Here is a 27,416-nt window from a genome sequence, read left to right on the forward strand (position 1 = left end):
GTGAAATAAGTCAGGCAGAGAAAGACAAGCACTGTCTGATTCCACTTACATGCGGAATTTAAAAAAACAAAACAAACAACAGAGTTATAGGTACAGAGAACAAGTGTTTCCAGAGGGGAGGACGGTATGGGGAGGACAGAAATGGGTGAGGGAGATTAACAGGTACAAATTTGCAAAATAAGTGAGGCGTGGGTATGAAATGTACAGTGTGGGGAATATAGTCAATAACTAGGTAGTATCTTTGTATGGTGACATATCATAATTAGATTTAATATGGTGATCAGTTTGAAATGCATAGAAATATCAAATCATTATGTAACAGAACTAACAGAATGTTGTGGGTCAATTATACTTCAAAAAACAAGCTCATAGTAAAAGAGATCAGATTTGTGGTTACCAGAGGCAGGGGGTGGGGAGAGGGAGACTTGGAGGAAGGTGATCAAAAGGTATAAACTGCCAGTTACAAGATAAGTAAGTACAAGGCATGTACTGTACAACATGATAAATATAATTAACACTGCTCTGTGTTATATATGGAAATTGCTAAGAGTAAATTCTAAGAGAAAATTCTAATAGGAGTCATCACAAGAAGAGTTTTTTCTATTTTTTAGTTTGTATCTATATGAGATGACAGATACTCACTTCATGATGTATGTAAATCAAATCATTATGCTTTAAACCTTAAGTGTATACAGTGCTTTATGTCAATTATATCTCAATAAAACTGGAAGAAAAAATAATAAAAATCTATAACTGTAGTTTAAAACCATTGGATGTATTTAATTAATTGGAATTATTCCAATTAACGAAACATTTTTCAAGGTCCCTTAAAAATGCTGGGTGGGACATTCTAGACTTAAAGAAAGAATGGTAAGATCTGCAAGTTAAACAAACCCCTAGAAAAAAACTATGGTTGTGAAATTTGTACTTTTCCTAGAGACTTTAATTTAAAAGACTTCATTTTTGATGGATTTACTGCTGATAAAATTTGTTCCTGAGAGCACCAAACAAAACAAGAACACAAAACCACACACACATCGACAAACATAATCAATATAAAAATAAGCCCAAGCAAATGGCGGGCTTCATGAAGTAAAGGTCCTGATGCCTGCCTTGCTTTGGGCATAAAAGGTAGAGAATGAGATGAATTTACACTTCTTTTATGCCACATTGCTGAGGAAATCCCTCCCTTCAATGCAAAGAGACTCAAGCACAGACACATTCTAGGTAAATACGTCTTAAGAGTCTGTATTTTTATTATTGATCTAGTTGGTGACATTTTTATCTTCTCCCTTTTTAATGAGGAAGGGACACTAAAAACCCATTTTTTTTCCCTTCAAAAATTGGGTGGACATTCAGATCAACATGGTGCCTTTTACTGTGGAGCTGATCTTCCTCCCGGTTGCTCCTTACCCCTCTCTTCACATGTGCAGCCCGGCTCCTGCGTGCAGAGCAAGCTGTGTAACCCCAGCGGGGCGGTCTGCACGCCAGCCCCGAGCCCATGGGGCAGGTGGGACGCCACGCAGAAGGGCAGAGCCTCCAGGGTCACCGATCCCCTCTGCCACAGCTGGAGTGGCCCCAAGGGAGGCAGGGACCTGCTCTCTCACTCGAGATGAAGCAAAGGGCAGCACCTGCAGGCCAGTAATACGAGGCTCAGGCGTCGGCTGACCCGGGGTAATTGTTATTGTTTGCTGGAAGCTTCAGGCACCACATCTTTCCTTCTCCTCAGAGCCAGAGCTGTGGCAATGACGTCCGGGGACACTTCTGCCTGTACTTTTTAGGCATCTGAACTCTTCAAAGCATGTTGTTAAATTCTTTTTTTTCTCTCTCTTTTAACAATGGAAAAGCAGGAAGCAAAAGGAAAGCATGTGAGCTTATGTAACTAACGAGTAAAAGGGCCCATTCCAGTCTGGTGTGTTGAGAAGTGCCGTGTGGTGCGGATGGGGCTTCCGAGAGAGCAGAGGATGGAGCCGGAGGGGCAGTGGGGTGGGACTGTGGAGGGCCGTTTCCTGGCAAGTGAGGAGTCTGGCACCACTTCTCTACTTGCAGAGGCCCTGAAGCAACAGCCTACCTGGTCTGCTTCTCAGGAAAGTAACTTCAGAGGTGGATGATGAGGGAGGTGGGTGGCTGTGCAGATGAGGAGCCCAGTATGGGACAGGGGCCGAGGAGAGAGACCTTGAGGGCCCAGATGAGGGTAGAAGCATGCGAGAGGACAGAAGAGAACAGATAAGCAGCATTTCTTAAGAAGAAACCCTGAGACTGGGTGACGGACTCTGCAGGAGATGAAAGGCAGGAGGAGTGGAGGGTGCTTCTGATGTTGCTGCTTTAGGCAATCAGATGGGTAACAATATCGTTACCTGAAACTGATCATGAAAATACAGGTGTCAGAGCAGAACTGATGTAGCAGCAGTAGTTGAGGTGGTGAGTTAATGAGTTAAGTTTTGAGCTTAGTAAGACTGAAGTTTCTGCAGGACAAAGTAGTCCAGTTTTTTAAAAATGATTTGGGTTAGAGAAATATAGACTTGAAAGTCATCAACACAGAGGAATGGTGGTAGAAATCCTGGTGAGAAATAACACAGGGAGAGTAAAGGGAGAAGAAAACCAGGGTGTTACCCCATCTCTGAGAGCTAGTCCAAGAGGCTGGACGGACAGCTGGAGAGGGGACAGCCCTGGAGAAGGGAGCCCTGGGGGGAGTCTGGGGAGGCATGGGCCGTCAGCAATGCTTCTACAGGGAGGTTGCTGTAAACAAGGATGGAAAAAAAGCCTTTGGGGTTGGCAACTTGGAGGTCACTGGTGACATCAGAGGAAAGTCTGAGTACAGAGGTAGAGGCCACAGTAGAGTTAAGGAGTGAGTGGGAGTTGAGAGATGAGGAGATAGCAAGTGCGGACTATTTTTAGAAGTTTGCGCATCACATTTCTAACCCTAACAATGGAATGCAGGGGAGGCAGGGTTGAGAGTTTACTTTTAGGTTAGGGACACTTAAATGTGTTTTAGGCTGAGAGGCAGGTGCCAATGAAGAGGTGGGGTTTAAAAGGACAGGAGATGGGAGATAAGCAACAGAGAAAGACTGTGAGAGCGGGAGGCAGGACGGGAGGAAGAGGGCTCGGGTTCCACCGTGCGAGGTGGGGGCAGGCATTCGTGGCACCCCAGGTACAATTCGGTCCTTAGAGCAACGAGTCTTTTCAGTGAGGAGTATTTAATCTCTGATGTTTAACATTGCTGGTACGTGGAGTTAATAAAAAGTAGACCAACTTGGAGTCTGTTTTTTATTAACGTTTTAAAATTCTCTGCAGACCAGACACCCACTTATTCTCTGCACCTCTTATTATGTGGACCCCTCCCATGTCTGCACCCTTGGGATGCCACTGGAAATACCTCCTCTGAGATGACAGGTTGAGATTTACCAGTAGGTTTAGAGATGAGATTCAGTCCTGATGGCTTCTATTTTTTTGTGTGCCATTAGATGAAAACAGAGGGCCGGGGACTGAGTGGTAAAGGATTAGAACAGCAATAAAAGCGTGACTCAGTGCCAGGGACCTGGGCTTCAAGGTGCTAAACAGTCTCACCCCACCTCCAGCTTCCAGTGTCATCAGTCATCGGTGAGCGGGGGAGAAGGCAGCCATTTTCTCTACTCAACTCAATTCACACCACGTAAGGAGGTTAGTATCCAGCAGGGTGTACTTTGTACTTAGCCAGGGCCTCTGCCTGGAGCAAAAAGGCACCAGCAGCCTCTCCAGATACTCTGGCATCGGGAAGCTCTCTTCAGAACCTGGGGCAGGTTGAAGAATTGGACAGGAAAGCCAGAATGCACTTTATCACTTGAGTCATGCCTGCACTCTTGTCACTTGCACAATTTGCAATTCAATTTGTCAATTTGAATATCAATTTTGATTAATTTACAGGAAAAATATTTCTCACAAGCAAGAGCTACCAAGAAGACTGTGTCTGCATGTTGATTCCTTTTACTTCTTCCCAGAGCAATCAGCATCGACAATACTGCCCCACCCAACAAAAGATACACATATATACGTGAACACACACACACACACACAATTTCCTGAAAGGACACATGGACCCATTAACCACTCACAGTTATGCCAAACCAATCAAAATGAAAGCATACTTCAATTTTCAAGATACTTTTGAAGGAATCCCATTTTGGGATTGCCAGTCACTGTGCCAAAGGATATAGGGTGATAACTTTTTGGAGCAGGTCAGCAGAGGAAATGAGAATTCGGTGCATGGTCAGCATGACTTGCAACAATTGGTTGCTTCGACACAGGTTTCCATCTGCATCTGAAAACAAAGAGCAGCATCTGAGCAAGGCCCCAAGAGGAATTAGCTACCCAGTGGGACACCTGCCAACCCCCCATCACTCGAGCAAGGGTGGAAGGCGGGGTGTGGGTTCTGCAGGCACAGTGCCCTCCCTCCACAGGCTTTAGCACCACACATCCTTCCATCCTTCGCTTTTCTCATCCTGCTGCATTCTCCCCTTCCCCAAATGTCCATTTTGATGCTCATTAACCATCCCCCTAGAAAGGTGGTAGCATCTTGGGAAAAGGATAAAATTTGCATGGGTACATGTGAGTCTCTGTCAAAAGCAGAAGCAGATCCAGTCTGTGGTGCCTAAAGGGCATGAAATGGGGGGAGAAGGAAGTCCCTTCTAGGGTCAGAGTGAAAAAAGTTATAGTCTTAATAGAGGACAGTTAAAACACCTTAGTTTTGCAAATTTCACCATATGACCATACGAATACACTTCTAGGGCTGTGCCATGGCCTTGGAGGGGCTCGTGCAAGTGAAGAGCCCTGAAATGTAAGCTTCCCTAGTTTAACGGGCAATGTGCCTCTGGATGGAAATAAAGGAGGAAGGCTGTGGGTAAACATGCCTTTTGGAGAGTATGGGTGAGTTACAAGCATCCGTGATGATCTGTATCAAAGAGCATGGTTAGTGCCTTAGTTGGGTTTTCCAAATCTTGCTGGTACCAAACAACAAGATGCATTTCATACACTGGCATTGGGTATGAAGATTCCCCCTGGAGTGGTTCTCAAAATCTTTTCAACATTTATGACATAAAGTGCTAGAGGCTGTGCTGCTTATTTGCTGCCAGATCTATTCTCTGTCCTTCACCGTGGACGGCATCGCCAGGCTCCCTTACCAGCCAGCTTCCCGGTTCAGCCATCGGGAAGCATCAGCAAGAGATGGGAGAAGAGAGAAGTCAGGATAGTTCTTCCTCCTTCCCTCTCTGCGTTAGCACCACTTCCCTGATAGTAGCTACAGGTCTCTTGGATGAATGATCATTCCGATTGGCCCCTCTTTCAGGGCACCAGCTCTCACTGGTGATCTAGTACTATTAAACTGCCTTGACTCTTTGGTCCTAAGGGTGGTTATGACTTCTGGCTGTTGATAGTCTCTGGGTGCAGTATTTCTCAATCCCACTCCCTGTAAGTAGTTCCCTGTCATTAAAATGTCATCATTTCAACAAACCATGTGACTTCTGTTCCCTGCTGGGAACGTGCATGATTCGGGAGAAAATATCAAATGAAAGAATACAAATGTGTTGTTTTTCATTTGACAGCTCTTCAAAATACATTATACAAAAGGGGTTGTCATTTTCATTCTTTCCAAGTGTACCACATGGTAAATGAAGGACATAGTGCATTCAGGCTTGGGATTCAGAAGTCCTGGCTCATTCTCAAATGATACCTAAAGTCATAGTTCATTGAGAAAATATAAGCGAACTGACAGGATCACTTAACTTCCCATCACCAAACCCACCAATGTACCCGCATTCTATTACTCTTACTGCCTACCTTCCTCTGTTACCAGAGAAGGCACTTCAGAGGCCAACACTTTCACTGAGCTTTGGGTCTCCTTTTTTTCTTAAGGACATTGGCACTGTCTTTGTCTACTTTCTCTCCACCAATATCAACTTCTCTCTCTCTCTCTTTTGGTTTACTGCCATTTGAATTCAAACATGTCCCAGAATCTCCTACCAAAACCAAATGAAATAAAACAAAACCCTCAACTCTCATCCTCTTTAGCAACCTCTCCATTCTGTTCCCCTTTTTAGCAAAACCTCACTGTCATCAATTCCTCACCGCCCATTCATTTCTAATCATTCCATTTGACTTCTACCTCTATTATTCCCTAAATGTGTTATTTTCAAGGTCACCAACCAGGTCTGCATTGCAAAATCCAAGCGTTTTATTCCTCTGTCCTCATCTTAGAGACTCAAGTTGCATCCAGCCCAACCCAACCCAACCCAAGTTGACAACTCCCTCTCTTGGAACACGCTCTTCTCTTGGCATGTTCCACGACATCACGCTCTCTCAGCTTCCTTCTCAGTCTCTTCTTCTGTCTCCTCTTCCTTTGCTAAGCTTTTAAATGTCACTGTGCTCTATGGCTTAGCCTCCCACTTCTTTTTTCTAACAATTTTTAAAATTTAAAACTTCTTAGGTTTTAAATTAAAAAAAAATTAACTTCTTTTTTCTAGGTAGGTGAACTCATCTAGTCCTTTGGCTAAAATACCATCGACATGTGCACGACTGCCCAACATACATCTTTAGCCCTGAGTACTGAATTCATATGTCCAACATCCTTTTTGGTAAATCCACAAAGATGTCTAATTTCAAACTTAACTCATCCAAACGAAACTCTTGACTTCTCCCTCCTGCCAATTCATTTCTCCGCCATTCTTCCTCATCTCAGGAAAAGGTTCCATGAATAACCCTCTCAGTTATCCAAACATAAAACCTAGGAGTCATCCTCCATTTCTCACTCTTTCTCCCACCCAATCCATGAGCAAATCTTGATTCTACTTTCAAAACATATCTCAAACCTCTCCATTTCCCCCATCCCTGCCATCATACTGGTGGTAGCCATGACCACGAAGACCTAACTGACCTTCTTGCTTTCACTCTTGCCCACCTACCCATAATCCATTCTCTATACAGCAGCCAAGAGTGAGCTCCTAAAACCCATAAATTAGGTCATGTGTTTAATAAACTGTAATGTATTCCATTACCCTTGAAATAAAACACCAGTTCCTCACCATGGCCAACAGAGTTCTACATGTTCTGGCCCCTTTTAATATCTCCCACATCATCTCATACCATGTGACTCCTCTCGACACCTCTATTTATACCTCAAACCCTCCAAGCTCATTCCTACCTCCTGGCCTTTGCAGTTGTTATTTCCTTCAATGTGGTCTTCCTTCCCTTGGCCCATTCATGTCATTTAGTCTAGTTTCAATGTCACATCCTCAGAAAGATCTTCCTTAAACTACCTAAGGTGGCCATGACCCTGCCTGAGTTTCTTCACAGCACTTATCAATGATATAAAGTTATCTTTTTTTGTTTGTTTAATTTTTATTTTCTGAGTCTCCACTAGAATATAAGCTTCATGAGACCTGACCTTGTCTGTTTTTCCCACAACCATATCTCCAGGGTCTAGAACAGTGTTCATACATGATACTTACTCATTAAACACCAGATGAGTAATTGAGTGAACTATACCAAACAGGGGACCCCTTAACTTTTCATGCATCTTTGGATATTGAGTTTGCTTTTTTCATTAGTTATTTCATTAATGATGTATCATATACATCCTTATTTTCTCCTCCGACACAGTTTATAAAAGAAAGAAAATTACAATTTGATAAATCATTTTTATGAAGTATTCATCCAGCCTGTTGTAGTTCTGTAAATCTTTCATTATTCCAAGCTTATACACTGGTGAAGTAGGGTTACTCCTGCTATCTCTATGTTTTCTGACCTACATAATTTCTGGAATATTTATCTCTTGCCACCAAAATTCTGCATAACCAACCACCCCCAAATTCAATGACTGAAAACAGTAAATTTTTTCCCCTCAAGTGTCTGTGAGTTGGCTGGGGGTTGGCTGACACTGGCTGGGCTTTGGTGGGGATTCTAGTCTACATGCCACCCCACCTCGCTTTCCTGGACCAGTGGGCCAGCTGGGGGAATGTTCTTCTCGTGGTGATGGCAGGGCCCTGTAGCACAACTGTGAGTATCCAAGGCCCTTTAGTCCTAGGCTTGGAGCTTGCAGGCTGTCACTTCTGCTTTATTCTGTCGGCCAAAGACAGTCACTGCTGAATCTCAAATCAAAGAGCAGGACCCTCAGAGTCAACTGGAAAAGTTCACTGACGCACAGAAGGTAAAAACCGGCAGTTGGGGAGCAATAATGCAATCAAATCTACCACAATTAGGGGAGTGTAACTTTTCAATTAAGCACTGACAATACAGTTTTTATAACACACTTTTCCTTGCATACTGTTCGTGTTCCTGTACACTACGGTAAAAAGGAGGAGAAACTGAAATACATTTGCAGGGTATGCACTGGAATGTTCATAGGAGCTATGGATGCAGTCAGACTTACTGAGTGTGGACGGAACCTAAGACTTGCTATCTTCCCTGTGGCTGGCTAGCATCTTTCCGTAGAAGCTCATATACTACAGAAAGGGGCTTAGAAGTGTCCTGGGCGAGATCAAAACCAAGTCACATATGGAAAGATTCAAGGAACAAATAGGTTTCCCGTGGAGAAGGCTCAGGAGAAATACTGAAGTTACCTTCAAATATTTGTAGTGTTATTATTGGGAGAAGGTTTAGACTTGTTCTGCAGGGCCAGAAGTGGCAGAACCAGAGAAGATGAATAGAAGAAGTTATAGGAAAGAGAACTGGGCACAACAGATAGTAGAAAATTCTAACCATTAAGACTACCCAACAATAGAAGTATCCCCGTCACAGAAGTATTCAAGAGGAGGCTGGGGAGGGACACAATTACACCATTGTAACTGGCATAGCAGCTGTCACTGACTGAAGTCCTTCTAAATACCAGGGGCTATGCTAAGCACTTTAACAATGTTATTTCTAATTTTCACAACAACTTCAATGTTGGTACTGCTTATAATTTATAGCTGAGGAAATCAAAGCATAGAGAGGTTAGATCATTTGTTCTAGGTCAAAGATACGATGGGTGGAGGAGCTAGGATGTGGCTCCTGGTCTCTTTGATTCTGGAACCCCAGCTCTTTCCACTACACTGCATGACCACTTGTCGGGATAGGGAATTCAAGTATTAAATGGAGGAAGGAGGCTAGAGGAGATGGGCTTTAAGATCTCTTCCAGTCCTTAGGGCTACAAGTCTAAGAGATGCCACCAGGATACTGGATTGGAACCAGTGTACATTTGGAAGAACAGCTTTTGCATCTGATGATTTCTGAAAAACTCCTGTGTGCCTCGGTGGACTGATATTGACCATTCAAGTTGCCTTGAAAATAAGAAGGGTGCTGTGCCTAAGATTCACAGGCGTAGTCACCCCCTCTTCCACAGAGTTCTGTGGCGGTCCACCCCCCTACCCCAGCGGCTTGCTAATCCTCACATGTCTCTGTGGGAGTGTGGGCTGGCAAATGGTAAGGCCAGGAGGGGATGACTCACACAGCAAAGCGAGGCAGAGATGGATGAGGGAAGAAGCATCTCTGCACCTCGGACCACAACTCCCTCCTCAGCACCCCTTTTCCCACATGAGACTGTCTTGGTGTGTTCACATGCCTTCACTCCCGCCACCACCTCTCCCCAGCGCAACCTTCAGCTTCCATGTGACCTCGTCAAGGATGCTCTCCCGCCCGCCCTCATCTCACAGGGCAGTGCCTCTTCCTTCTTGAGGGGAAGAGCTTCCCTTTAAAAGTGGACTTCAAAGTGGGTGGCTGGGACAATCTACCTTACGTGCTGCTGGATTTTATTTGGCTAATTTGATATAACTGCTGTAAGCTGATTTAAATATTTCAGTGAATAATTTCATTTTGTTTGCAGCTTTAGGCTTTTAGAAACGCAGGGTGTCATACTAAAAATTCTAATAAGAAAAATGTGCAGTGAATAATAAAATGTGCACATTTTCTCATTACCATCTGCTTCTCCTTATACTTCAGGGGAAGATTTCTTTAAGGGCTGAAACCTCAGTGGGACAAAAATGCCAATTTTGCACACTCTCTCACTCCACCTGGGGAGTCATGTGAGCTGCTGGAGAAGTCAGCTAGTCAAAGAGCCACCCGATCTGTGGACCATTTGCTCCACAGAGCAAACAGAAAAGCTGTGTGACTTCTCGAGAGTCATCTCTATGAGCCAACGATTGGTCTCCCATCACTAGACTCAGTGCTGGCAACAGCTACCCTACACGGAATCACAGAATCTGGGGGTGGGAAAGACTTTAAATATCTTCTACCTCAGCCTTCTATCCAATGCACATTTCTTCCTAAAGGCATCACAGGTAACTGGTTGTCTCGCCTCTTTCCTTTTACTTGTACCCTTCGAAAGAGAGGACACAGCTCTCTAATTACTCTACAGAGCAACTTTCTTTCTGTTTCAATGAAAAACATTTTATAATTCACCTTCTCTGTGCAAGGCACTGTCGTAGGTACCAAAGGAGATACAAAGAGCTCTAAGAAACCCCCGTCACTGAGGAGCTCACAATCTAGTTGGGCACTAACACACCCAGGATACCTCATAATATCAAGCAGTAAGTGTTAAAAGTGAAACCTGTGGAGACCATGCGGAACGGTGGCGAAGCTCAGAGGAAGGCAGACCCTCTGCAGCCGTGGTGACCCAGGAAGCACGTCTCGATACCTGCAGTGAGGTGGTCCAGCCCTCCGCCTCTCAACCGGCCTGTAGGCTCTTTTCTTCTTTTCTGTGGTTTAATCTTAAGTAATACGCTTGCCTCCAAGAGTGACGGCCTGCTCCCCGATGATGACATGGGTCCTGAGAGCAAGCCTGCACAGGGCTGCATTCCTGCCTGCTCCTTGCTGACGAGGGCTGGGGGTGGGGGCAGCTGTCCCACAGTGAAGGCTTGTCTGGGGCACGGGGCAGAAATGTCTTGCCGCGAGGCGGGAACAGAACATGTCCAACACCAAAGAAACTCCAGAACAGAGTCTTCTCTTCCCCTTTGTGTTAGTTTCCATAGAAATCCCTTGGTGTGTGAAGGGGTTTTGGGTATACCAAAGGCAGAACGTCAGAAATTGGTATACTGAGGGTAAGCAAGTGGTCGGCACTGGGGGACGTCACACAAAATAACAGATGTGTCAAAATCAGGGGCCAGAAAACGCTAACGGGAGAGCTGGTGTCAGAGAACCACAGGGGCAGGGCTGCAGCTGCTAGCGGAGGTGAACATCTCCAGAAACAGGAGAGACTGGGTGCAGGCCGACCCTGACAGGTACACACAGAGTTGTGAATGTATTACGATGCAATAAGTGTTCCAAAGAAATAAAACCTACTTGACAGCAAGACTATCACACTCAATAAATCTTGTTTGGAGAGTGTGGAAAAACTGACAAGCTGAAAATAGGTTCACTAGTTTGCTGTCGTTGTTTGGTCGGTTGTTTTTTCAGTGCTAACTGTTGCAGCTGGGGCAGGAAGTGGATGTGAAGAAAAGAGCGTGGCGACACAGATGTCTTTTGAACTCTGCCACCTGAGCAGCTTAAAACACGCATTGGCACGGCCAGAATCTTTTTTCTTTTTTTTTTTTTTGGTCTCTGGCCCCTCAAGACTGGGGGGAAGAAAACCATCAGGAGAAAGTAAGTGATCTGCTAAGGATGGAGCCTTGCTTCACAGGGGAAGTGTGTGAGCCAGCGTGTGAACTGCCAGGGGTGTGCCGGTGAGCGTTTGAACAGCAGCTCTCCTGCGGCTGAGGGCGACCTGGCTTTGTAGCGTATGCAGGTTTCTGTGGTGTAAATGCTACGGCCAATTCCAAGCCACCAACATGAAGTCGCTGGACCCGCTTTCTTCCTTGCCTCACTCCTAACCTCGTGCGCTCTAGGCTTCTCCTGGTGACTGGCCAGTTAGTCCCGATCAAGGGTGGGTCCTCTCAGAGATTGCCTGATTCCCAACAGCGACGTCTTGGCAGGCTAGTGCTCTAACCCAAGGGTGAATACTTTAATGACAGGGGAGAATTTGGGAGAAGGGAAGCTCCCAGGTCCTCCGGAATCCAGCCCTGCTCCAGCTCCCTCTGGGAAAACCTGGTATATCGCTCCCGGACCCACGCCGGGGAGCCTGCCATGTGAGTGAGGAAATGTAGGTCTCGTTGGAATATTTTTCTCTCCCCTTGCCCAGCAAAGGGCCCAGGAGTTCTGAATAGCTTGCCTACAATTAGTCTTTAAGCATGCATTTGCACTGGCTGGGGACACCCCGACGTGTATGATACGCAGCCTCAATTTAAACAAGACCTATGATTTCAAACTTCCGCAACAGGCCTTTACACAGGGTCTTACCAAAGTGGGGAATGGCTAATCTGGCTCACCTCTTCTCTCTGGGGTGATGACAGCCAAGGCCAGGGACACACAGAAGGGGAAAAACCTGGTCAGTCAACTCCTACATAAAGGGGTTTTGGTCTAATCAGGTTTCTATCCACTCCTGTCCCAAAGAGGCCAACCTGGAGGCACCTGGTGAGGAAAAGGGACCGTACTCGCTCCTTTCATGCTGTTGGGATTTATTCACCATCGTGCGGGACCGGGGAGGTGGAGTGGGAGGTAGGGCACGCATGCAAGTTGCACACCATCTCCATACCCACAGGCGTGTACGTGTATGAAACGTGCACACACTAGCCGTCCCTGAAGCCCCCAGGGGCTGGAGAGCCACTACTCTCCTTGGATAAGAACACCTGAGAACAACACTGTTTTTAGAGAACTGAGGTTCAACAGACAGAATCACCCGTGCTGAGCATCTGAGTGGTGCAGCGCCATGTGGCAGTAGGAGGAACCATGGGCTCAGTTTTAAAGATGAGGACACCGAGGTATTGTGCATTGGCCATGGTCACAGGGCTGGTGAGTGGAGGCTCCTGGACAGGAACGGCCCCTCTGGCCCCAGCCCGGGGCTCCTTCCTTGGTATCTACCCCTCCTCCGGAGATGAGGTGAGTGGGGTGAATACTAGTTACAGTGGGAAGAACTGACTTTCAGCCATCCGCGCTGCAAGGCCAAGCCCCTTGCCCACACCCAAGTCTCTTTTTCTCCCCAAGAAGCCCTACACCCACAGCCCAACCTTGTCTTTCTCACTGTAAGCATGGTACAGACTCTAAAAGTCTCCCTGGAGACTCGAATCCAAAAACCCACCACTTCTCATGACATCAACATGAGGCAGCCATTACTGGTGCTGTTTAGCTAGGATGACCAGACCCCAGAGACCCTTGGCCAGTGGCCACGTGGGTAAAAACGCCCAGTCTCCGGAGAGCTCACAGCCCCCCGCCCCCATGTGGCCCACCTCTTCCTCTCCCTGCAACAGATGCTCCGCTCCCCAGCTAAACCAGGCAGCATCGGGAACGGTCCTCCCTGGGCACAGCTCTCCTTCTGAAGCGTGAAGCTCTATGTAAAGGATGACCTAGATTTTTTTGGATGAGCGACTGCAATCTATAAACGTCTACCCAAGCGCACGAATTGCCTAAAGTGAAAAAGAGCTTTTAGCTCTATTGCCTCTGCTGAGCAAGGCAGTGGCCTTTCTTAGGGACTGCAGCCTCAGTCTGGACCTGTCACGTCTCAAGAATCAAGGTCTGAGAAGTAATGAGGGAAGCTGTCCTCTTGGGTTCTGCAAATTGGACACAGTCCTGAAAGTGGAGCTCAGGGGGCTGGGCTGGCACTAAAAAACAAGGGGGTGGGAGGAGGTGGACAGGTGCTGGGCAGATCCAGTGATCAACTCTGGGATGAAGCCATGACCTCAAACTTTAAGAGCCGTTGTTGGAAGGCAGCACCAGCTGAATACCCCAGGCAGGCAGCTGCTTCTCCAGGGCCCATCAAAGTCCCTGGGAACAACCGAATTATCCGGCTGGGTAGAGAAGCTGTGATTTGATTACTTGGTGAGCTGCTGTCAATGCAGCCTACTTGGCTCACACAGAGTCCGTTCCCTCTACAGCGTCACAGGAATGTGCCTGGCAGGGGGCAGGCGGGCCACGGGGCCCCGTCTCGGCTTCCTGTGGACACAGAGTTACAGCAGGTGGCTGGAGGGAGGCCAGCCCAGGGGACTTGGACCCAAGACAAAGACACAGACACAGCAGAGGAGGGAATCTGGGGCAGCACTGGCTCTCCCCGTGCTTACTGGAGCGCGTTCCAATCCCTGCGATTCCATCTGTTAAATTCTGGGCCTTGCTGCGTATTTGTTGACAAGCTGAATAGGTGCTAAGAAGCATCAGGGAACTTTTTCAAAAATGACCCAGTGAAATAATATAAGGCCTGTCTAAGACTTACTGGTTAGCCACGTACTCAGCCTCCTTCAGAAAGTTTTTCTCAGTATCGACTTGATCCTAGCAGACCTGGACGCCTAGATAACCTCGTTCCAGTGCACAACGGGGCTGAGCAATCCGTGTACATCGACATAAAATAGCACTGCACCCAGGTCAGTCTCACCACACACTGTGCTTTCACCACGGAAACTGTCCTTGGCGCACAGTCGTCTGCAGTGAAAGGGCCTGGACAAAGAGTAGTATCATCATGCCACCACGTATGGTAAAAGGAACTGAGGAACGTCTTTTGTAATCAGATAGAAGTTATTCTGAAAGCCTCTGCATCCCTTCTTTGGTCGCAGTTATGAGGAGATTATGTTTAAATACAGAAAAATGCTTAGTAAACTGTGAAGCACTGGAACAGTTGTGACATGTTCTTATTTCTCTTGCTGGATTTGGAACACTATTCTATTTTTGTCTTTGATCCTATTGGTCTTTGGCCACTCCAGAGTGGCATGATATTTTTCATGAAATACTTCATTATAACCACGACTCGGAGTGGGGCTGTTCACTGTGGTGTGTCACATGGCCTGTGCCAATGAGACTGGACACGAGCATGGTCCCACTCTATGGCAGAGTAAGTGGGGGCCTTCCCACCTTCTCTCTAATACTAGATTTGAAGTGCACCTGCCCCTCAGATCCTCAAGAAAAAAAGATTTCCTAAGCTTTACTGAGTTGCTAGAGAGAGAGATCTGCATGGAGACCTGGGGAAGGACTCAGAGAGAGAACTTCACAGGTGGATGAGGACTCTCTTATTAAAATAATGCCATTTGCAGCAACATGGATGGACCTGGAGATCGTCATTTCCAAGTAAAGTAAGCCAGAAAGAGAAAGAAGAATATCATATGATAGCACTTATATGTGGAATCTAAAAAAATGACACAAATGAACTTAACTTATAAAACAGAAACAGACTCACATAGAAAACAAACTTATGGTTACCAGGGGGGTAGGGGGTAGGAAGGGATAAATTGGGTGTTCAAGATTTGCAGATACTAACTATTATATACAAAATAGATAAACAATAAGTCAGTACAGCACAGGGAACTATATTCAATGTCTTGTAGTAACCTGTAATGAAAAAGAATATGAAAAGGAATATATGTATGTGTACGCATGAGTGAAACATTATGCTGCACACCAGAAATTGACACAATATTGTAAACTGACTATACTTCAATTAAAAAATTAAAAATTAAAAAAAAATTTTTTTAAAGGAATCTCTTATTAATTGAAGGAAAGGAGAAAAAAATGCCCTCTACTCAGGAGAAGGTGTTTCAAAACAGCCCATGTCATGAACTGGAGCTCTATCACTGTCGTACAGAAATAGCAAAATGGCAACTTTGCAACTCACAAGGTTGATACCAACTGGAAACGGAAGAGCCAGGAGAATACTTGGTATTGCAGGAGGAAATATGGCATCTGACTAGAGGACATGAACTACATCCAAAGTTTAGCCTGACTCTCCCTGTCTGTCTGCCTGTCTGTCTCTCAGTAGCTCTCTTGTTCTCTTTTTGTTAAACACACACGGAGTGTCTCCTGTGTACTGGGCACGATACCAAGAGTCCATATGCATTAACTCTACGAGGCTGGTGGTATTGTCATCTGATAGGTGAAGAAACAGGCGAAAAGGGGGTAAGGTAACTTCCCTGAGTTTAGCTAGTAAGTGGCAGACCAGGGATCTGAACATAGGCTGCCTCACCCTGGGATAACTCTGTCATTCCAAGCCTCAGTTTGCTCATTTACAGAAATAAGAGCTTGATGATATCTTGCCTCCATCCCTCCCAGCAGACAGACAATCAGAAGATCAGTCAAGATAAGGAAAGCGCTTTGATATCTTTTGGGGAGAACAAGGTCCTGAACTGAGTCCAAACCACTGAGGTATCTGGCTGATGGGCAGGTCCCAAGTATCTAGGCTGCCTGACAGTGGTCACGTAGCACGCAGGACCTCGCTCCACTGCGGGGGCCCTAACAACGTCACTGATTAGTAAGCTTTCTCACCGACCGCCCTCTCCTTGCACGTTGAGCCTCACACCAACCCTGTGGGATGAGTATTATTTTTACATTTTATAGATGAGGAAATGGAGTAAGGCGAGGTGAGCTGCCTAAAGTCACACATGTGATGAGTGCCTACCTGAGTTCAGGTCTTCTGACCAGAGCCCTGCCCTCCCACTGTATCCCACTGCTGCTCATTCTGAGCTGTGCAGGTTAAAGGCACATCCTTTCCTTCTCAGCTGGGGAGGGCTTCTGGCGCCAGCGTACCTGTGCAGGTCCTGAGCATCCGAGGTGCCCCTGTGCACAGGCAGGCTGGGCTGCTGTAGTACAAGCCCTGACAGTTATATTTGTGTTTTCTTTTTTGTAGTGTCAGTGCCTGACCTAAGCTTTGACTGCTGAGGCATCCATTTCAAAGGTCATCCTTCAAAGGTGGCTCTCTCTCAAATAAACACACTGGCAGCCACAGACTAGATAAAGAGCCAGGCCTCCTCCCTGCACTAAGCCTCCTTTGTTTTAGAGATCTTGTTTGATTTCAATAACTGACCACTGGGCTACTTGTTTTTTTCTCTCTTTGTGCTTTAAATTCCTGCCCCTATGTTTTAAATTCACCAGGAAAAACTGAGCCCATCAAACCCTAGCCCCCATCCTTGACCCCAATACATGCAGAGCCCCAGGCCAGCACACCCCCTCCCCTTCTCTCTGCCCCCTCCCCGAGACCTTGCTGTGCAGCCCCAGGGGTGCAGTATAATTTCTAGGTCTTGTAAGTAATAAACTTTAAGTTTCCTGATGGTTATTGCTGAACGGCGTCTTGCAATCATAGTAAGAAGAATCACATGGGCTGGTCCAACCACAATATGGTACTGCCAGACTGAGATGGGCACATGACAGCCCGTCTGAACAGCCACATGACAGATACTCTGATTTTTACCACAGCTCTGCAGGGGAGACACTGCTCTGCTTCACACATGAAGAAACACTCAAGGGAGGTAAAATAACCTATCAGTAGTCTGACAGCTAGGAAGTGGCAAGAAGGGGCTACAAATCACTGTTCTGGTTACTTCCACATTCTGAGCCTGGGGCTTTAGTTTATGGTGGTCAGGCACTGCCTTCAACATGGGGATCCTCCAAGGATGACAAGGGTGTGTCAACTTCTGGTCAGTTCCTTGCAGTTTCCGCTCCCCCGCTGTGCACATTACAACTGAGCCATTTCTTTCACCTAAATCACAGTACAGCAGTCCCCCCCTTATCCATGGGGGACACGGGGAATATGTCCCCACAGCCCCAGTGGATGCCCGAAACCAAAGATAGTGCCAAACCCTATATACATCACATATGTTTTTTTCCTATACTAACGAGTGGGCAGAGTCTACGGGGTGGATCTGCTGGACGATTTACATCCCGGGCAGGATGAAGCAGGACCATGTGAGATTTCATCATGACACTCAGAATGGAGTGCCATTTACAACCAATGCATGGTTTATTTCTGGAATTTTTTTATTTAATATGATCAGACTGCGGTTGATCGTGGGTAACAGAAACTTCAGAAAGCAAAACCTCAGAATAGGGGGGAGTGTCCTATGAGACAACAGACATCGACTAGCAGCAAATGATAAAGACAAAGACAACACTGTAGCTGCGCACTTATTAGGGGCACTTATTAGAAGAGTTAAATGTCTTTGGAGGAATTTGTGTTCCTAGGGTCTGGAGATATGAGAGGATGCAGGGAAGTAATGGTAAGGGAATATCAGTTTTTAAGAAGAAAGGGTAAATAGAAGAATAAAGAATTACAAAGAGAAAGCAGGACCTAAGATTTAGGCTCTTCTTTCAATCTGTGTTAATACCACTGGCATTTAATTCCATGTACAAATCTAGACAGAGCAGCCCCTCAACACAGTGACAGAGATTCCTGGATGTCTTTAAGATTCTGAACTTTAAGATCATGGTGCAATAGAACAAGTCTCAAGTGAGCAAAGCTCAGACTACAGTTCAGAGAGCCTTCCTGGCTTTTGATCTTGATAAGAATTTCCAAACCTACCTACTGAAAAATTAACAGTTTCAGGGACTGAAGCTGATAGCCTGAGTTTCCGTGGGATTTACTAGGCTAATGCCACGATTTCTTTGATCTGTCATGTCCCGCTCAACCGATCAGCACCTCCCGGGTCAGCTCCGGAGCCTGCTCTAAGCAGAGCAGGGCAGTAGGCAATGCTGAGGGCAGGGCCACCAACCCCACATGGCACTGGAAAGACCACTAAACAGCCAGACTCACCCGAGCATTGAGCTTTTCACTTTACACAATTCTTCCGCATGCTTGGTCTCACTTGACCATCACAACCTTGTGAGGTGGGGAGGGACAGACCCACTTCACAGATGAGAAAGGCACAGAGATTGGACTGATGTTTCGTCTGTCAAGGTGGCATCTGTGTGGACTGCTGGGGCCCGTGTCATACCGGTTATTAAGTATTTTGAATATCATCCTGGAGAAACACTTGACCTGTGGATAACAGCACCACCAGCGGCAGGGCTGGAGTTCCAGGCTTAAATGTTCCCATCACAAGCCCAGGAGTCTTTGTTAAGAGAGCTGTGCCTGGGGGGTGCAGAGATACCCAAGGTCCTGTCCCAGTGAGTGTCCAGAGTGTCTGGCTGTAACATGGCACAAGGAGGGCCTGGAGGGCTGGACAAACAAACCACCAAGGCAGTGTGGGGAAAGGGAAGGCTGGATCTGGCTAGGAGAAATGGCTCAAACTTCACGAAGAGATAGCATTTGAAACGGGCCTTGAAGGAGGGGTCAAATCTTGACAGACTAAGGTGGAAGTAAGGGCATTCTGGAGGAGGGAAGAAGTGAGTTCTACTCTTGGAGATGAGAGAGTTAAAAGTATATTCAGGAAAAGATGTGAAGTCCAGTTTGGTTGAATCAGAAAGTATGTGTAAATAGGAAGTGTGGAAACGGGGACGAGGGTCGTAGTGTTGGGGACCTCACGTACTGAAGTGGGAGCTGCCCTTATTCTGATCTTTAAAGTTCTGCAAAAGCAGATGGTCTGTCTACAGAAAGAGGAAAGCAACACCCACTCACCTACTAATCTTTTAAGACTATCAGCTGGTTGTGCCTTACAACCTGAGCCCTAAAGCCCACAACCTACAAGGTGGATCATTTCCAAAGAACCTTGAACCTGATTTTAATTTCTACCTGCATCTCTTTCCCCAACTGCATAGCAACCAAGGGAAGGCTAGAGAGCGTGCAGTGCATGTGAATGCGTGTACACCTGCTGCCACGGTGAGGCCACATCAGAGTATGAAATAAATGTTGTTTTTTGCCTAACACAACTCATGTTACGGTTTCTCAGGAAGCTCAGTTACTTGCAGTTATTATTTTTCCTCCCTAACTTTGCCAGCATTAGCATCTTAACCCTCGATTTCCTGCCCTGCCAACGTCCTTCCCTGCCTGCTCTAGAAGCAAAGGAGCCATACGGAGGGCCACTCACCATTACAAGGGAGCAGGGACTCCACGGCTTCCCAGATCTGTCCCAGGGATGCTGGGTCACCCACTTTCAAACCAATTCAGATCCCAAGACATACAAGAAGTCAGCACAGATGGAGCTGAAAGTTGGCAAGGCTTTGGATTCACCTGCTTGGCTAAGAGCTGGTTCACAGTGGGGTCAACATCGTTGTTATCTTTGGTCCCACATTTGCACCAGCTGGCACGTGTGTCCCTGATCATGTTAGCGATTTAAGGAAAATTATAACCCTTAGCCATTCAAGATGGGTCTAGAGCTGACTGTGAAGTAGAAGGCCTTCAATGCTTCCCCCACCTGCTGTGTTTTCCCCTTTACCTCCCACCTTTCTGCACACCTGAGTCCCTGCGGAAACCACAGGAAAGGTCTATCTGTGTTATTAAGGTATTGGAGGCTTCCAGATTCTTCCAGTCATGTTTGCATAATAATTGTAATTCTGAGAAGAGATAATATAATGAAAAAAATCATAACAGGTAAAATTTGGGGCATTAGTGGGTGATTTTTTTCTTTTTCTAGTGAACTGGCCTTAATGTTAATGGAGTTTCAGGGAAATAACCAGTGGTTTTCCATCCTAGGACGAATACGTTCAGGCTTAACCAGAAGGAAATGAATATATTAAACCTGACGGACTTTTCAAGAACTCCTGGGTAGCTTAAAAATAAGACATAACAAAAAATAAACCAACCAATCTCTCCCAAAGTAGATCCCAAGGCCTAATCTCATACCTACTGCATCAAAATATTCAGAGGTGGGCATAGAATTTGTATTAATAAAAAAAATCTCTCCAGCAATATAATGGTCAGTCAAGTCTGATCAGATTGCTTTAGACAGCTTATTTTATTCCTCGCCCTGGGGTGAGTCTACAGCTACTAGATGGCCCCATGAAGACGTTCCCGATTTTAGAAATCAGTGGTGAGTTCTTTTAGTTGTTTTCAGGGCTAGATGCCAGGGAAGTACTTAACCAACAGTGATTTCATGCCAACATTACAGACTCCTCACGAGGACTGGTCAGTTCTAACTCGTAAAGCACAACCAGGAGCACATAAGTCAGTCTGGGGTGAGCCAGAGGACCACGCTCACAGGTACCTGATCTGGGCCACAAGGAGCTTCCTGCTGCATATTAGCAAAGCTCCCCTCGCCCGCAGGCCTGCAGAGCCATATCCTGATGAGATGTTTTATCCCTGAAGCCAGAGACCAGGGCCCTTCACACTCTCCAACACAGAGATGTCACTTCTCCTGGGCCCCTCACAGGCTCTGCTGATTAAGGGTCTCTGCCTATGGTGTCTGGGCAGTATTCTCTCTCCCCTCTGCACCTGAGCCCTGGGAAGTGTCCACTGGAGTCTATCACTTTCCGGGCATTAACGAAGAAGCACCAAAAGTTCAATCCCTGGGATGGCCCTGCTCTGCTTCGTTTGGGCAGGGGCATTTTATCCAGGATATTAAAACACGTCTTTTTCCCTTTCCCATCATCCAACTCTTGGGCCTTTTACTGCTCACAATATCTGTGCCACAGAAAGGACCCTTAGCAGGGTTGAACACTAGTTATTTTATAGTATGTCAGCAACTCTGGTAAAACAATTGGAACAGACTTGAAGTACAATTAAAATGAAATGTGTGGGTTCTTGGTAAATCTCAGTGAACCCCTCTTTAGCACCAGCATGGTCTTGTGAGTTAACTTTCAAGCACTTTGCCATTTCACCTCTTTAGTTTTGGGGGTGTCTCAAAGAGTATTTCACTAGCAGCAGGTGACCTGATTAAACAAGGATGTTCTCAGGGTATTTCTTTCCCTATCCCTGCCCAGTGATCATCAGAAGGAGACTCTGGTTTCTGAGTCACCGGACGTTTTGTTCCTCAGATTTCAGCCCTCACATACTTGATCACACGCAACCATACAGGAACCCAAAGGATTAAAGCAGGGATGAAACGGAAGTTAGTCATCTTCACTCGTTATCTGGTCGGCCTTGAAAAGTCTTGGCTTTGCCTTCCAGCAAACTCTACCACGTGAGAATGGATGGTGAAAAGATTTCCTATCACTTAAAGTTCCTACAGAGGGAACTTCTACCAGTTTGCTGGTAGCCTATTTTGGTACTTAAAAAAAAAAAATAACCTTTTCTATCTTACTGAGGTACAGAGAAAGGCACTTATCTTAATGTATAGTTTGATGCTTTCTGATGCTTTATAACCCAAACCTCTCTCAAGATTGAGCTTATTTCTATGACCCAGTAAGTTTCCTAATCTTCCCAGTCAGTTCCTCCAACCCCACTCCACCATAAAGCCATTATTCTTATTTTTTAAATCAGAGATTAGTTTTACCTATCTTAGAACTTCATATATTGGAATCATACAGTATGTATTTTTTTTGTGTAATGCTTTTTTCACAAAGTAAAATGTTTTTTCAGATTAACCAGTGTTGACTACATCAGCAGTTCATTCCTTTCTACTGGTAAGTATTTTGCTGTACAAATAGCATATTGTTTATTCATTCTGAGGTTCAGTGATATTTGGGTTGTTTCCAGTTTTGGCAAAAGCTGCTATGGACATTCTTATATAAGTCATATCATGGACATTTTCCTTCCTCTTGCATAAATGCCTAGGAGTGGAACTGATGGGCCACAGGGTAGGTGCATATTTATAAGAAACTGCTAAACAGTTTTCCAAAGTGATTGTATCAACTTACAACCCCATTCATAATGTTTAAGAGTTTCAGATGCTTCACATCCTTATCAACAGTTGGTGCTGTCAGTTTTCTGCTTTTAGCTTTTTCCATGGGTATATGGTGGGTATCACTGTGACTATAATTCATATTTTCTAGTACCTAATGATGTTGAGGTTTTTTTGTGTGTTTATTTGCATTTATATATCAGTAAGGTTCTTTTTGTTTTTTTTGTCCACGGTTTGCTTTGCAGTGCAAAAGCTTTTAAGTTTAATTAGATCTCGTTTGTTTGTTTTTGCTATTGTTTCTTTTCCTTTAGGAGACAGATGCAAAAAAATATTGCTACAATTTATGTCAAAGAGGGTTCTGCCTATGTTTTCTTCTATGAGTTTTAGGATTTCCAGTCTCACATTTAGGTCTTTGACCTAAATATGTATATGGTATTAGAAAAATGTTCTAATTTCATTCTTTTAATGTAGCTGTCCAGTTTTCCCAGCACCACTTACAAACAATAAACGTTGGCAAGAATGTAGGGAAAAGGAAACCCTTGTACACTGTTGGTGGGAATGTAAACTGGTGCAGCCACAATGGAAAACATTATGGAGGGTCCTCAAAAAACTAAAAATAGAACTATCATATGATCCAGCAATCCCACTTCTGGGTATCTGAACAAAATGAAAACATCAGTTCAAAAGGATACACACACCCCAATGTTCACAGCAGCAATACTTACAATAGCCACGATATGGAAGCAACTTAACTGTCCATCAGCAGATGAATGGATAGAGAAGAAGACGTGGTATATGTATATATGTGTGTATTCATATATATGTGTGTGTATGTATACACACACACAACACACACAATGGAATATTTCTCAGCCATAAAAAGAATGAAATTCTGCCATTTGCAACAATGTGGATGGACCTAGATGCTTAGTGAAATAAGTCAAAGAAAGACAAATACTCTATGTTATCACTTACATTCCACAATCTAAAAAATAAAACAAATGAATGAATATAAGAGAAACAGACTCACAGATACAGAAAACAAGCTAGTGGTTACCAGTGAATGTGGAGAGGGAAGTAGGGAAGGGCAAGATGTGGGTAGGGGATAAGAGATACAAACTACCATGTATGAAGTAAGCAAGTGACAAGGATATCTTGTACAGCGCAGGGAAATATAGCTATTATTTTATGATAACTTAAAATGGAGTATAATCTATAAAATGTTCAATCGCTACCTTGTACACCTGAAACTCATATTATAAATCAAATATACTTCAATAAAAGAAAGATTTAAGAAAAAATACCTACCCTAAGTTTGCAAAAATATTCCCCAGTATTTCCGTCTAGAAGTCTTACTGCTTTAACTTTATGCTTGGGTCTCTAATGCATTTCAAATCCTTTTTTGTGCATGGTGTGAAATACAGGTCACAGTTCTTTTTTTCTTTTCATAGATAAATTGTTCCATCGCCAGTAAGAAATTTTTAAAAAATTGTTAATGGGGGGAGGCAATTAGGTTTGTTTATTTATTTATTTATATTTTTAATTGAGGTAGTGGGGATTGAACTCAGGACCTCGTGCATGCTAAGCACACACTTTACCACTGAGCTATACTCTCCACCCCCCCCCATCACCATTTGTTGAAGGGATATTCCTTTTCCACTGACTTGCTTTGGTGCCTTTGTTGAAGATCATTTACCCATATATGTGGATTTATGCCTGAATTCATTATTCTGTTCCACTGATATACAGCTGATCCTTGAACAACTTGGGAGTTAGGGGCGCCGACCTCCGGAGCTGTCAAAAATCCATGTGTAACTTATAGCTGGACCTCCTTGTACACAGTTCCTCCGTATTTGAGGTTCTGCATCTGTGGATTCAACCAGCCATGAAACACTACTGAAAAAATCTGCATGTAAGTGGATCCATGCAGTTCAAACCCATGTTGTTCAAGGGTCAACTGTATTTGTCTATGGTCTTCAGTGTTGCAGGGTTATAGTAAATCTCCGTATCAGGTAGTGTAAAATTTCCAAATCCATTCTTTTCAAGATTGTTTTGGCTATTCTAGGTTCTTTCATTTCCACATAAGCTCTAGTTGCATCATCTGAAATTCCAGTTTTTTCTCCCCAATCTTTTTTCTGACATACTGACTTGCCTTCAAATTCAGTGATCTTTTCCTTTTTAGCATCCAATGTAGTGTTAAGCCCATCTAGTGAATTTTTCCTTTTGGTATATTTTATTTCCCACTTCTAGAATTTCCATTTGGTTCCCTTCATAGTTTTCATTTCTTTGTTGAGTTTACTGTTCTGTTCACCTTACTTTAAGTCCTTCAGTATATTTCTAATCGCTGTTTTAAACTCCCTATTTACTAATTCCAACATTTGTGTCAACTCTGAGTCCATTTCTACTAATACCTTTTTCCCTACTGGTTATGGGTCATATTTTCCTGGTTTTTAAAATGTCTTGTAATTTTATATTACATCCTGGGCATTGTGGCTACAATGTTGAGAATTCGGATCATGTTCCTTTATAGAGGCATTTAACTTAGCAGACCCTTAAACTAATCCTGTCAAGGCTTGGATTTAGGCTTTGCTTGAGTGGCTCAAGAGCAGCTCTTATTCTAAGACTTAGTACTCCTACTCCTACGGTGTGGTCTTTTTCACGTCCCGACTGAATGCCCAGGTGTTGTCTCTCTCCATTCTTCCTGGTTCTGAACTGCGGTATTTCCCAGACTATAAGACTTCCTCTGACTCACAGACCCCCAGCAACTATTTGGTGGCATGGAGTCTCCCCATATTTGTACATAGGTTAGTATTTGGCCAAAGACTAAAGGAGATTCCTTCATTCCAGTACCCTACTCCACAAATTCTAGCCATCCCAGACAGCATGAACACAAATTCCGTTTCCTCTGCCAGGCAATTGAGTTCTAGTCCCCTGTACAGCAATTTGTAAAGTGCCTCCAGGAGAAAGCCAAGATGAGTTTTGAGGTTACCTCATCTCTTTCCATTTTATCCACCATCACAAGTCTGTCCTCTTTTCTAATACCTAAAAATAGTTGCTTCACATGTTATATTTGTTTTAAATTTATTCACAGCAGACAAACAATTCCAATACCCAATAATCCATTATGGCTAGAACTAGAAATTCCTATTTTGATGTTTAATATCTTTATCAATGGGAAGTTGCAGTTCTTTTTCTCTAAAAATTTCATTTTAATCCATTTACACTGTATTTGTCCTCTTGGAGGTAAATAACTCACATGAACTCTTCTATGCTTAACATTATCAAGATATACATGTGCTTAATACTGTTAAGACTAACAAGAGAGAAAAAACCACTTATTTGTCTTCTTTTTAGGTGGTGCCATCTTATATCCTCATAGATTTTTATTTCTGTATCATTCCTTTCTGGCCTTCCATCCCTATCTTAAAACCCAGAGACTAAAAGCTAAATTTAATAACACCCTCTACTCTAGTGCTAGGTGAGATCATGGTGTAATAGACAGGTATTTTTTAACATGCCTAGAACATCAGCATTCCTTTGGGAAAAATTCCTTCCCTAAATTCAATCATGTGGTTCTAGAGAGAAATGCTGCATTCGTAAATTACTCCACTCCTGTGGCCATAGTTGATTGTTTCAAGCAGTAGCCACCTACTCCAATCTGAACCAATCAAAGTTCTTCCCTGGCAATGTTTTCACTGCACTTGAGAAAAAATACTAAATCTCTAGTGGATAGATACAGGATTTGCAGCTGTTTGTGCTATATTCCTGATCCAGGGAGGAAACAAATCTTCAGTGCAAGAAAATGATTTGCTGACAAACAGAGAAGCAAGTCAGAGAGAGGAGAGACAGCGATAGAGAAATACAAGCTGGAATCTCTTGATGGTGCTCTAGTCCCTAATTTCAGCTGCTCCCAAGGCCTATAGGTAACCCGTATTTCTCCCTGCTTCAGTTATATAAAATACCTGTATTCCTTCAATTACTTCCATAAGATAGTTCATGCTGGATTTCTGTCATTGCCCTAACATTCTGAAAAATTAGAGAATTATTTTTTGGATCTTATTTACTGAACACCTATTCGTATTGCTCATATTCATGTAAAATTTAAAATTATAGTATTACCCACTAGGTTCATACCTGCCTGTGTCTAGTATGACAACATCCAGTAACTCTTTCACACAGCCATTCCAACCAGGTATCTCCATCTTGTATCTCCATGATGCAACTCTGGAGCTTTTGGCCATCTGCATTATTAATCTGGGGTGGTGGCAGTAATACACCAACTTTCAAGTCTATAATAATAATGATTGTTAGTATTTTTAAGTACCTACTATAATGGTATTTTGATGTTTTACATAGATGTTTTCTTTCTACTAAGATATCTACTTCACAACAATACAAAGAATATGTATTAACTTCCATGTTGATAGAAACTGAGTCTCAGAAATGTTAAGAAACTTGCTAAGGGCACAAAGTTACCACGCACCAGCACTAGGACTAGACCTCAACACAACCAGGGTATTAGTCCCTTAACCTGGAAAGTGTATTTCTGTTAATGCAACCTCAGATTATATTAACTTTTTGAGAAGACACATTGGCACTATTGGCTCATACTGAATTTACAGTCTACTAAATAAAATCCTTTGATATTTTTCATAAGAATGACAATTCTAGTTTTTCTCCATCCAGAATATATATGAAGCAATATTATTAAACTTAAGTGCAAGACATTTATTCCTATTGAAGTGCTGTCAAAGTTCTTTGTCCCTCCTCATGGATCTTCCTGAACTTTGATTTTCATCTGATGGGCTTATTATTTCCATCAATGTGTCTAACAAAAACACAGATTGGGTTTAAATCTGATGCAAATGTCCATAGCCACTCATAAGCATTCATACCTACAGAATGACATCCATCCATACCCATGCCTGTATATACACACTTTGAGTAAAATTATTAACCAGCTCTGAATCTGCCTCT

The 27,416-nt window shown here is 44.1% G+C and overlaps 1 protein-coding gene across 7 annotated transcripts in view; it reads right to left on the reverse strand.

Annotated features, from left to right (window-relative positions):
- The window catches only part of RASGRP1 (RAS guanyl releasing protein 1), a 439,223-nt gene that overhangs the window by 33,042 nt on the left and 378,765 nt on the right, over window positions 1-27,416 (reverse strand). For 5 of the 7 annotated variants that reach the window (XM_074365886.1, XM_074365885.1, XM_074365884.1 and 2 more), the window contains one exon: window positions 4,188-4,297. The exons of 1 other annotated variant lie outside the window; for it this stretch is intronic. In XM_074365886.1, coding sequence (XP_074221987.1) covers window positions 4,188-4,297 — 110 coding nt within the window. Of the gene's footprint in view, window positions 1-4,187; window positions 4,298-26,573; window positions 26,729-27,416 lie in introns of all 7 variants that reach the window. One more of the 7 variants, XM_074365888.1, reaches the window with a different exon arrangement.

Source organism: Camelus bactrianus, chromosome 6 (assembly GCF_048773025.1).
Source record: "Camelus bactrianus isolate YW-2024 breed Bactrian camel chromosome 6, ASM4877302v1, whole genome shotgun sequence".
Lineage (NCBI taxonomy): Eukaryota > Metazoa > Chordata > Mammalia > Artiodactyla > Camelidae > Camelus > Camelus bactrianus.